General features: G+C 32.8%; 1 protein-coding gene across 2 annotated transcripts in view; it reads left to right on the top strand.

Moving 5' to 3' along the window:
• The first annotated feature begins 44 nt into the window (after positions 1 to 44).
• Positions 45 to 12,740, top strand: part of LOC134278909 (proprotein convertase subtilisin/kexin type 5-like) — a 31,247-nt gene continuing 18,551 nt past the window's right edge. The window contains exons 1-3 of one of the 2 annotated variants that reach the window (XM_062761214.1): positions 45 to 155; positions 2,990 to 4,852; positions 5,011 to 5,094. In XM_062761214.1, coding sequence (XP_062617198.1) covers positions 87 to 155; positions 2,990 to 4,852; positions 5,011 to 5,058 — 1,980 coding nt within the window. In that variant the 5' untranslated portion in view covers positions 45 to 86 and the 3' untranslated portion in view covers positions 5,059 to 5,094. Of the gene's footprint in view, positions 156 to 2,989; positions 4,853 to 5,010; positions 5,095 to 12,740 lie in introns of those variants that run through there. The other variant, XM_062761213.1, reaches the window with a different exon arrangement.

The following is a 12,740-nucleotide window of genomic DNA, read 5'->3' as shown; positions in this document are numbered from 1 at the left end:
CTTAAATAACCTTCTTCCAGAAAATGAAAATTATTTCGCTTAAAGGACACCATACACTTGTTTGTTAACTTGATCGCTACAGCACCATGCAAAACGTCATAAAGTATTTAGTTTATTTGTTCTATATATCGACTTATTTTTTGCCTTCCACACAAGTAAGTATTTTTTTTAGTAAATTCATATGCTTTCTGTGGCAATTTCAACGGACGTGCAGTTACTTATTATTAATAAGTGTATTCATTTTGTTGGTCATAAGCGAATACTATTTTTAAATCTAGAAAATGGCTAGCCAAAAATAGATGGAAATTTACGGGAGCTATTTAAATTCTAGTACTTTGCTGTCTGTCAGATAATGTTTATTATACTGTTAGGCCTATAGACGTGTTCAAATCTCTACAGTTTCTTAAATTCTTTGTTTATTTTCATATTGCTGTCCTTTTGTTGTTTTTTAAAGGTTTTCAAAAAATCATTTTAATAGATTTTTGTTTGACAAAAAGTATGAAAAAAAGAGCAGACCTGAGGAATTTTGACTGTTAAAACATGTAGGTTTAGAGAAGTTTAAAGGAAGTTTGAATGAGAGCAGATTTTAATTAATACAACATATCTCTTTGCAAAAGACCCCAGAGCACAGACATTTTTAGCTCACCTGAGCCGAAGGCTCAAGTGAGCTTTTCTGATCACATTTTGTCCGGCGTCCGTCTGTCCGTCTGTCTGTAAACTTTTCACATTTTCGACTTCTTCTCAAGAACCGCTGGGCCAATGTCAACCAAACTTGCCACAAAGTATCCTTGGGTGAAGGGGATTCAAGTTTGTTCAAATGAAGGGCCACGCCCTTATTCAAGGGGAGACAATTGGGAATTAATGAAAATTTAGTGGTATATTTTAAAAATCTTCTTCTCAAAAACCACTGTGCCAGGAAAGATGAAACTTATGGGGAAACATCCTCAGGTAGTGTAGATTCAAGTTTGTTCAAATCATGACCCCCGGGGGTAGGGCGGGGCCACAATGGCCGACCAAAGTTTTACATAGAAATATATAGGAAAATTCTTTAAAAATCTTCTTCTCAAGAATGACAAAGCCATAATTCATCAGATTTATAGAAAGCATGCTCAGGTAGTGTAGATTCAAATTTGTTCAAATCATGACCCCCGGGGGTAGGGCGGGGCCAAAATGGCCGACCAATGTTTTACATAGAAATATATAGGAAAATTCTTTAAAAATCTTCTTCTCAATTATGACAAAGCCATTATTCATCATATTTATATGGAAACATGCCCAGGTAGTGTAGATTCAAGTTTGTTCAAATCATGACCCCCGGGGGTAGGGCGGGGCCAAAATGGCTGACCAAAGTTTTACATAGTTATATATAGGAAAATTCTTTAAAAATCTTCTTCTCAAGAATGACAAAGCCATAATTGATCATATTTATATGGAAGCATGCTCAGGTAGTGTAGATTCAAGTTTGTTCAAATCATGACCCCCGGGGGTAGGGCGGGGCCAAAATGGCCGACCAATGTTTTACATAGAAATATATAGGAAAATTCTTTAAAAATCTTCTTCTCAAGAATGACAAAGCCATAATTCATCATATTTATATGGAAGCATGCTCAGGTAGTGTAGATTCAAGTTTGTTCAAATCATGACCCCCGGGGGTAGGGCGGGGCCAAAATGGCCGACCAATGTTTTACATAGAAATATATAGGAAAATTCTTTAAAAATCTTCTTCTCAAGAATGACAAAGCCATAATTCATCATATTTATATGGAAGCATGCTCAGGTAGTGTAGATTCAAGTTTGTTCAAATCATGACCCCCGGGGGTAGGGCGGGGCCAAAATGGCCGACCAATGTTTTACATAGAAATATATAGGAAAATTCTTTAAAAATCTTCTTCTCAAGAATGACAAAGCCATAATTCATCATATTTATATGGAAGCATGCTCAGGTAGTGTAGATTCAAGTTTGTTCAAATCATGCCCCCCGGGGGTAGGGCGGGGCCAAAATGGCCGACCAAGGTTTTACATAGAGATATATAGGAAAATTCTTTAAAAATCTTCTTCTCAAGAATGACAAAGCCATTATTCATCATATTTATATGGAAGCATGTTCAGGTAGTGTAGATTCAAGTTTGTTCAAATCATGACCCCCGGGGGTAGGGCAGGACCAAAATGGCCGACTAAAGTTTTACATAGAAATATATAGGAAAATTCTTTAAAAATCTTCTTCTCAATCATTTTCTAGAAAATAGCAAATCCATGATTGCTCATGGGACTACTTTTGGATTTAAACTTTACAATGAAAAGCCATTTTATACTAGTCCTACCCTTGGTGCTCAGGTGACCGATGTGGCCCATGGGCCTCTTGTTTATCTTACCAATGTTGGAATAATAACACGTGTATATTGAATTTAACCGAGCATGTATGTAGTCATTTTTGCTTTTGGAGAAAACGCAGTGGAAAATTGTTTGATACCATCTGCCAGTTCGTTAAGTAACCAAATTTTCCCCCTGCAAATTCGGGTATAGCACGCTTGCCTTTTTGTATTTCTTCTATGTAAACTGGTCAAAACATGCCTCTCCGACTGGAAGAAACGTTTCATACCATTATATCCCTGATAGAGTGGCTTCAAAATATATTCAAAATATCATGAAAAAATTCATTTTGAAGAAAGGAAAATAACTTTTTGAGACTTAATTTTTTCACTTAGTTAGACGACGGTAAGTAGCAATTAAAATGTATGTCAACGTTTATGAAACCCTTTTTTAAAATCACAATCCTTAATGATACATGTAATTTTACTGAAATTGGCAACTCTATTGGGGAAAAAACTTTCCACAGTTTATCATGTGCTTTAAAAACTATATTTTACTTCGTTTATAGTATAACAAAAAGTGTTTGTAAAACTTCTTTGAGCTCTTCTACATCCGCAAACGTTGTTTAATCTTGCTTTTCAACAGATTGACATAAACTTACTCAGTTTATTTAATAAAGGAACAAGATGTCAGATGCCTTCCAACAGAAGTAATTGTTCGAGTAGGAAACAACTGGAATTGGCATTATACATGTAAAAGAGCGTGTCCACCAAACCAGTATGTATACAGAAAACATTGCTACAACATTTGTCCATCGCATACTATTGCTAAAGACAATGGATTTATCAAGTTCTGTGTCAGTGATCTAGAACACTTCCATTGCCCAAGGTCTATATGCCAGAAAGAATATCCGTATTGTTTCGACGGAAATTGTCTTGATTCGTGTCCTGAATACACAGTTGGATTCAATAGTTCATGTGTTATGTCATGTCCGTCTGAAGCAAAATATATTACGGCGTTTTCTTGTGAAGGGGTGTGCTATTCTGGAAACAAATCTTGTTCATCGAAGTGTCCGTTTTCGCATCCATTTCAGTTTCGTTCAACCCATCTTTATCATTGTCTAAAAGAGTGTCCATCTTTTACCATACAAAATTCCAGCAAATGCGAATTATCTTGCCCCAGTGATCGCCCTTTTCTCTACAACAAAACTTGTCAAGCCACCTGTCCCTCTTCAAGTCCTTTTACTTCTCTCAGAACTACAGAATTCAATAAAATTTTTATATGCTCCCAAAGTTGCCATGAAATGATGGCATCTTATAAAAATGTATGCGTTTCTATTTGTCCCAGCAGATCACCTCTTGAATATCGTGGAAAATGTGTCGCATATTGTCAGAAAGATCGCCCATTTACTAATACAAAACCAGAAAAAAAGGCATCTATATTTTATCAGCAGTGTGTTGCGAAATGTCCATCCGATAAATTTCTCTGGATCAAGAATAAAGAATGTGTGACTGATTGCCCTGACAACACTTTACTATTCAATAACACCTGTGTCGAGGTATGTCCACAAACATTTCCTTTAAACTACACAAAGTTGGAACATGGAAAACATGAACATATATGTGTAAAAAGGTGTCCAAGAAATACTTACCGATACAACTCTTTCTGCTTTGATCAATGTCCATCTTACTTGAAATATTTCCATTCAAACTGTACATCAGAATGTCCAAAAACGTACCCTTACACTATATTGGACAATGCTACTTGTGTTCAATTATGTCCAGATCCTTATGTTTATGATGGAAAAATGTGCGATAAAAAGTGTCCAAAGGACCACGTCTACATCGAGAACCAGCAATGTGTAAGCGTGTGTTCAAATACCTCAGCCCTTCAGAGACGAACAAAACAAGGCATAGTCTGCTTGAATTCGTCTACCTGCCCTAATGATACAGTCCTGATGGAAAACACGACCCACTGTATAGGGAAGTGTCCAAAGAGTATGATAATGATTAACGATATCTGCACAAACCGCACATCATGTCCCAACTCTACCTATGTAGAGAATTCTACACTGGGGACAATGTGTACAAAGAAATGTTCCAGTAATTTATATCTGGATGGTAACCAATGTGTTCACACGTGTCCTTTCTCTAAAGTAATAGTAGAACACAACTGTAGTAACGATTGTCCAACTTCCAAGCCATATCGTTTTGTTAATACCAGTCATTATGACAATCCTGTGACGGTTTGTGTGTCGGTCTGTCCTAGAGATTACGTCATCTACCAGAAAAAATGTATCTTGGACGACGACTGTTCGTTTTACCTATACGAGGGTCGCTGTTACGAGGTATGTCCGAAAAATACCGCACCTGATCCCACGTACATCAGTCCTATGGCGTGTATGAGTCAACAATCTAAACCCTCTCTACCACTAGGGGTGATTAGCTTCGTTCTTGCAGTTCTATTTCTGATAGGGGCTTGCATCTATTGCTGTTATAAAGGACGAGACAAACGTCAAAAGAGTTCATCTCAAAGGAATTGGGTGAGTGTTTTAACCTCTTATTATAATTTTATTTTAAGCAGCTTGAGGAATAAATAAAAAAGAGTGATTATTTTGAATGAAAATATTCAAATTTTAGTTAATTTTAAAAATTAGATGATAATAACATGTCAGTTATACTTTTTTATTTTTTTTTTCAGGATGATTCACAAAATTTAATTGAAGACGCAGAGCCAAGACCAATTTAGCACCATTTTTCTATATACAACACTTACATGTTCTTATACAAAGAACGAGGCATGGTTTCTATACAAATCTTGCCCTGTGATTTTCTGGGGAAAAAAAACTGGTGTTAAAGATGAAACTAATGCTCTCTGAATCATTGAAATTCCATGCAGAGAAATCATACAAATCATTTTTCTCACTCGTGTTTTTGAATGCTAATTGTGACGTCATAAACGTATACATTTTCCCGTATTTTCTTCAAAAGTTGCAGAAGACACCAATTTTCAATGAAATTTTCTTTCAGAAAATATTGTCCACAGGCATCGCCCACAAAGATTTTAAGATATATGAATTGTTATTGTTTTTTGCACAACATAGCAAAATATCAAAGTGGGCGATAGCTGTGGACACTATTTTCTATAGTAAAATTACCCCTGAAATTGGCTAGTTTGAGCCTTTTTCTGTTAAAAATACAGAAATGCATCACATTTATGATGTCATATTTGCAGAATGGTAATTCTTTGTGCCACATTCTTTTCTGATTTATCGAAGTCATATACTTAACTAATATTTAAGCCAGTTTCAAAACTTTTTGATGACATTACATTTTTAGGGCACAATAAAGCTAAAATCATACCTTCTTCTTTATTGTGTATGTAGGCCTTTTATAGGCTCATAAAATCTTAACATAGAAACATGTTTACAACATAATTCTTGAGGACGGATATAAGCTTTTTCGCAATTGATTTATTCAAACAAAAATATAATGACCTACCTGAAAAACCTTATTTTAAAACAAGCTTTGAACATTTAAAAATATTTGATAAAGATGTTAAAAGGGCTGGGTGGTTGTGGCCATTTTCAGATTATTTAGATCTCATTCTGAAGAACAGCTGCATATGAATATAATTGTTTAAAAATGATCAAATTTTTATAACTAAAATGTTTGAAAAATTTCTCTTTGCCAAGTGAAAGTTGATAGGTTAACATATCAGGTCTAACATAAAGTTGAATCTGATGGTTAATTTGTTAACCCCAGCCTCATTACAAAGAGTTGCAAGCGACTCGTTTATAGCTGTTAAAATATGTACATAGAGTCAATACTGTATGTCTTCCACATTTTCTACTCGAAAACAATGCGGAAAAAACAAAGCACACCCTGGCGTCATCTGCAAGCAGATAGTGAAAACTTATAGAGTTAAATAAACAGAGGTCTTAAACTATCATATTCATCTTTATAGTATGTGTGGAGTATCTGTGTTGAAAAGTGCTCTTGTTATCTTGTAGCATAATGGTATTGACCAATGATTTGTTGGGTAGATGCATTTTGTGTTTACAAAATTGACACATGCATTTTGCATACTCCATTGATCATTAAGGATAGAACAGAAAATGCATTTGAAATGAATTTTTGTAAAACCTTTTATATATATATATATATATATATATATATATATATATATATATATATTCTTTAAAAATGGAATACATGTGTATATTAAACTATTTCTTTCATTAATCTTGCTAATGGTATAGTTTCCTTATGAAATCTATGAGAATTATCATTCGTGTTTTATGAAGAAATTTTGTTATGTAAAAATTGTGAGCTTTCTTTCCTTATTGCAATAAAATTATTCATATTTCATTAGTTTAAACAAAATTGATATTGTTGTCTCTATATGTCATGTTGACATAGTCCTCCATCATCTCACACAAACAGGCTCTGTAGTTTCTAGTGCGGTGACGATTTGATACACTCTCAGGTACACTTATACAATTTATCAAGCCATTTATCTTCTGAACTTCTTGTAATTTCTGTGCAATTAAGAGTTTGGCTGTTTCCTGGGAATTAACATTTTGAAATGAAAAATTACACATTTTCGTATATATTTATCTTGCATTTGGTTTTTAAGGCTTATCATTAAAAAATGACTAGAATTGTACATGTAGGACATTAACGTATCTTCAATAAGAAAAATATTATCAGCGTTAACAAACAAGAAAAAAGTACTAATATGAAAATGACTGATATTTCACGCATTCAAATATCATATCAAATATTAAAGTAGGTATTGAAATAATCTATAATTTACCTCATTGGTATTAGAGTACACTGTTGGTCTTATTTTTTTTTAGCAAAGATGACAAATATTTCTTTAAAATTATGCTATCTTGGATAAAAATTAATATGATAAAATTATGTATATTGACAATATTTATGAAATTGTTAAAATGTTAAATGAAAATAATTTTCTTCCTCGCATTCAGAAACATCATATCTAAATATGTAAAGCTGATAAATACGTAAGGAAAATGAAAGTAAAATTTTAGAAAAGTATAAGAGGGTTTAGCTGTATCTCCCTCTATCTTCAAAAGCGACATTGACATAATAGCAAACTTGAAACAGACAAAAAGCTCAAAACACCGAGGTAAAAAAGTACAAACGTATTTAAGTGGAAACAACTGGGATTGGCATTATAAATGTCAAAGAGCGTGTCCAACAAACCAGTATGTATACAGAAAACATTGCTACAACATTTGTCCATCGCACACTGTAGCGAAAGACAATGGATTCATCAAGTTCTGTATCATCGACCTAGAACACTTCCATTGCCCCAACAAAAAAAAGGTAAATTTGAAGGCGGTGCTTATTATCTCGGGCTTTAACCATCAGATACAACTTTATGTTAGACATGATATGTTAAGCTATCAACTTTCAATTGGCAAAGAGAAATTTAATTTCATACATTTTAGTTATAAAGATTTGATCATCTTTAAAGTAATTTTATATTCATATGCAGCTCGATCTAAATATTCTGAAAATGGCCACAACCACCCAGCCCTTTTAACATATATATCAAATATTTTTAAATGTTCAAAACTTGTTTTGAAATAGAGGTTTTTCGATAGGTCATTACATTTTTGTTTGAATAAATCAATTGCGAAAAAGCTTATATCCGTCCTCATAAGTTATGTTGTAAACATGTTTCTATGTTAGGATTTTATGAGCCTATCAAAGGCCCATATACACAATAAATTATAAAATTCACAGTTTGTATTATTAAACAGCATTAAAATACATTGTTATATACAATTTTTCTCTATACACACTAAAACATAATTTATAAGATTGTAAATGAATGTAGATATCCATGTGCTGTTAAAACGTTCTTCCTAAAATTAACTAAAATAAAAAATAAATTCTATGACAACTGAAATGTCATAAGCTTTTCCATCGTCATCTTTCCTTATTTATGTGCTAATATCCCGCCTTTACCTGCATTTTGTGTTAAAACATCCCACTTATTCGACACTCTAAAGCCTTTTAAATCATATTTTAACTGATACAGGCTACTGACAGAAACGGTAATGTTCTAGGCATTTCAACGATCTATTTTATAGACAACTTTGCAAATTTTATGGCCGTTAAATACTATGTTAATAAATATAAACTATCATCATTGTTTATTTTTTTCAAACCAATCGTGACATTTTTTCTGCTAAACTTTACTACGGAATTTTCTATTACCAGGGTGCAATGCAGGTGTGACCGGTTGTCAGCAATGCTTATTCATCCTAGGCACCTGGAATGAGATTTCTTTTATTTTCTTGGGGAACTTTTTACGCCCTGTCTGCAGAGTTTTATTGTTTGTTGATTTTTTGAAAGATAAATCCCTTTTTGTTACCTCTTCCTTTCTCACTGTAATGCAATGAAAGATAAAAATTTAATACATTATTTTTAAATTTGACAATGCGGTAAAAAACAAAGTACACCCTGGCGTCATCTGCAAGCAAATGGTGAAAACTTATAGAGTATTTGGTTAAATCAACAAAGGTCTTGAACTATCATCTTCATCATTATAGTATATGTGAAGTATCTGTGTTGAAAAGTGCTCTTGTTATCTTGTAGCATAGCATAATGGTATTGACAAACGATTTGATGGGCAGATGCACCTTTTGTTTACTAAAATGGCACATGCATTTTGTTGCATACTCTATTGAACATAAAGGATAGATCACTAAATACATTTGAAATGAATACATGTGTTAAACCTTTTTTATATACACTCTTTAAAAATGAATACAGTCATGTGTATATTAAACTATTTCTTTCATTAATCATGCTAATGGTATAGTTTCCTAATGAAATCTATAAGAATTATCATTGGTGTTTTATTAAGACATTTTGTTATGTAAAAATTGTGAGCTTTCGTTCATTATTGCAAAAAAGTTCATAATTCATAAGTTTAAACAACAATGATATTGTTGTCTTAATATGTCGTATGCTAACATAGTCCTCCATCATCTCACACAAACAGGCTCTGTAGTTTCTTGTTCGATGACGATTTGATACACTCTCAGGTAAACTTGTCCAATTTATCAAGCCATTTATCTTCTGAACTTCTTGTAAGAACTACGAACTCTAATTCTTGATTACCGCCTACATTTTGCACCCATTAAATTCAATATTAATGGCAATTTGGCCATTAAATCTTTGTTTAATATAAAGAACAGTTCAATGGTAATTGATTAATCATTTTAATTCCAGCGCTAGATAGTAAATTATCATTAATTCCAGCTTTGAAAAAAGGGGGGTAGACGATATTTTTTAGAGAAATCGAACTTTCAAGAATCACCATAGTTTAAAATAGTCTTAAATATGATACAATGTATCTCATATCTTTTTTTTATGTTTTACACAAATAAATAAAACATAAATAAATTAATAAAATAAAATTATTTAACTGTAAATAGCTTTAAAATTGGTGAAAAATCAGAATTTTTTTCGTTTTTTGTCTATAAACACATGTTCCCCCCGTGAAACACAAAAAAGTTTGGCATAAAATTGTAAAATGACAGTCCATGTTACCTGTAAAAAGGAATTTTTGTTTCACAGGGGGGAGGGGGGGAGGTTTTAAAAATATTTTCCGTTTTCCGTTGATTTCTATAGTGAAAAACACAAGTTTTACCAAAATTATAGAGTTATCTCTCTTTGATATCCCAAATAAGTAACGTTTTATGAAAATTCATATAAATATCTATAAAAATTTTGAAAATCATTCGAATATGTTAATTTTTGAGAATTGACTTAGAGGTAGGCGGGAGAACAATACTATCGTTCGTAGTTCTTTCTGTGCAATTAAGAGTTTGGCTGTTTCCTGGGAAAAATCACTTAACATTTTGAAATGAAAAATTACACAATTTTCGTATATATTTATCTTGCATTTGGTTTTTTATGGCTTATCATTAAAAAATGACTAGAATTGTACATGTAGGACATTAACATATCTTCAATAAGAAAAATATTATCAGCGTTAATTAAAGGTACTTGGACACAGATTTGAAGTTAATATTTTCTCCATGATATCACGAATTATGTATTCTAATAGCATTTAACACAAAAATTAATTAAAAATCTTATTTCATTTAAAAGTTATTAAAACTTCAATTTTTTTTGGCGGGTTTGATTGACTCATCCTGGCACTTTCACATATCTAACTTTATTCTTAATCCTTCAGAAAAGTGGCACTCTTGTTGTGTATTAATGAGAAATATTAAAACTTTAATCCAGAAAAATAATTTTATTCAGAATAGAAATGTTAGAAAACAAAACACCTTCACAAGTATCGTCATTCCGAGCTAAGTCTTGTGTGCAAATCGATCCCACTCTTGTTATGTACACATTTTTTGTAAACAAGGCACGAGCTCTGTTTTTATTTATGTTTAGATTTCACCGGGTGCGTTATGAATCGTCAAAGTCTGCTTGCCACAACTGCACGGACTGACAATATACCCCGGTATTGTGTGTTTGTTTTGCTTTCGAACATGTCTACTCTGAATTTTCTGAATCATAGTATCAATATTTTGCATTCATACACAACAAGATTGCCACTTTTCTTAAGTATTAAAAGTAAAATTAAAATTTGTGAAATTGTAAGGATGTGTCAATCAAACCCGCCAAAAAAATTAAAGTTTTAATAACTTTAAAATGAAATAAGATTTTTAAGTAATTTTTGTGTCAAATGCTATTAAAATATGAACTTCGTAATATCATAGAGAAAAAAAAACAGAAAATATTAACTTCAAATCTGTGTCCAAGTACCTTTAACAAGCAAGAAAAAAGTGCTAATATGAAAATGACTGATATTCACGCATTCAAATATATCAAATATTAAAGAAGGTATTGAAATAATCTATAATTCACCTCATTGGTATAAGAGTCCACTGGTGGTCTTATTTCTTTTAGCAAAGATGACAAATATTTCTTTAAAAGTATGCTATCTCGAATAAAAATTAATATGATAAAATTATGTATATTGACAATATTTATGAAATTGTTAAAAGGTTCAATGAAAATAATTTTCTTTCCTCGCATTCAAAAACATTAAACCTAAACATGAAGAGATGAAATATACATAAGGGAAATGAAAGTAAAATTTTAGAAAAGTCTAAGGGGGTTTAGCTCTATCTCCCTCTATCTGCAAAAGCGACTTTGGAATAATCTCAAACTTGAAACAGGCAAAAAGCTCAAACACTTAGGTAAAAAACTGCAAACGTATTTAAGTGGAAACAACTGGGATTGGCATTATACACGTCAAAGAGTGTGTCCAACAAACCAGTATGAATATAGAAAACATTATTACATCACGTGTCCATCGCACACTGTAGCTAAAGACAATGGATTTATCAAGTTCTGTATCAGCGAGCTAAGATACTTCCATTGCCAAAGGTCTATATGCCAGAAAGAATACCCGTATTGTTTCGACGGAAATTGCCTTGATTCATGTCCTGAATATACAGTTGGATTCAATAGTTCATGTGCAATGTCATGTACGTCAGAAGCAAAGTATATTACGGTGTTTTCTTGTGAAGGTGTGTGATATTCTGGAAACTAATCTTGCTCATCGAGATGTCCGTTTTCCCACCCTTTTCAGTTATGATTGACCCATTATCATCATTGTCTAAAAGAGTGTCCATCTTACAACCGAAGTAAGTTGGCTTCACCACGACAGGATAGTTTTTTTTCGGCCAGCCAGTTCTCTTAGCCTTCTACAGGCTTCTCGGTTCCTGAAAAGTCTTGATAACAGACCTATATGTAGATTTGGGCACTTTCAACATCATTGCAATCACACTAATCTTTAATCCATCGTTTTTTTATGTTACAATTACTTCTTTCTTGTCCGGTGACAATTCTTTAGACTTTCGACCCATCTTTGTTTACACTCAAATATGACGATACAATTTACTCAAGCAGATGATTTTTTATTTGCCATATATCCGGAAATTTATTCCAATTTCGGGGATCGTCTTAAAACTAAATTTCATTCAGTATTAACGTCATAACATTCATTTTTCTGAACGAAGGACAGCAACTCTTAGAACGCGACCGTCATTTTCCGCGAATACTTTTGCAATAGTTAATGAAACAAGAATATCAGCAGTCCCATTTAAAGTCATCATTCTGTAAGATCTATGGTCGATACAATTACTTTGTCACCAAATACAATTTATCATTGATCGAGTCAAATGTTGACTGATGTTTTCATAGCAATTGTTAGTTCATTAGTTATACGATGAATTGACGACGGGTTTCCCATTATTCCCTGATCATTACAAGGAGCACACAACGGGTTTGAACGATCGGTATAGGACGCTCACTCCTTCCTATCATCTGATTCTACCCCTGATGTTTTGGAGGTCCGTG

Source organism: Saccostrea cucullata, unplaced genomic scaffold (assembly GCF_032062105.1).
Source record: "Saccostrea cucullata isolate Sc308-1 unplaced genomic scaffold, CSIRO_AGI_Scuc_v1 ctg1817, whole genome shotgun sequence".
In the NCBI taxonomy this organism is placed as follows: Eukaryota; Metazoa; Mollusca; class Bivalvia; order Ostreida; family Ostreidae; genus Saccostrea; species Saccostrea cuccullata.
This window is presented reverse-complemented; position numbering and strand designations above follow the sequence as displayed.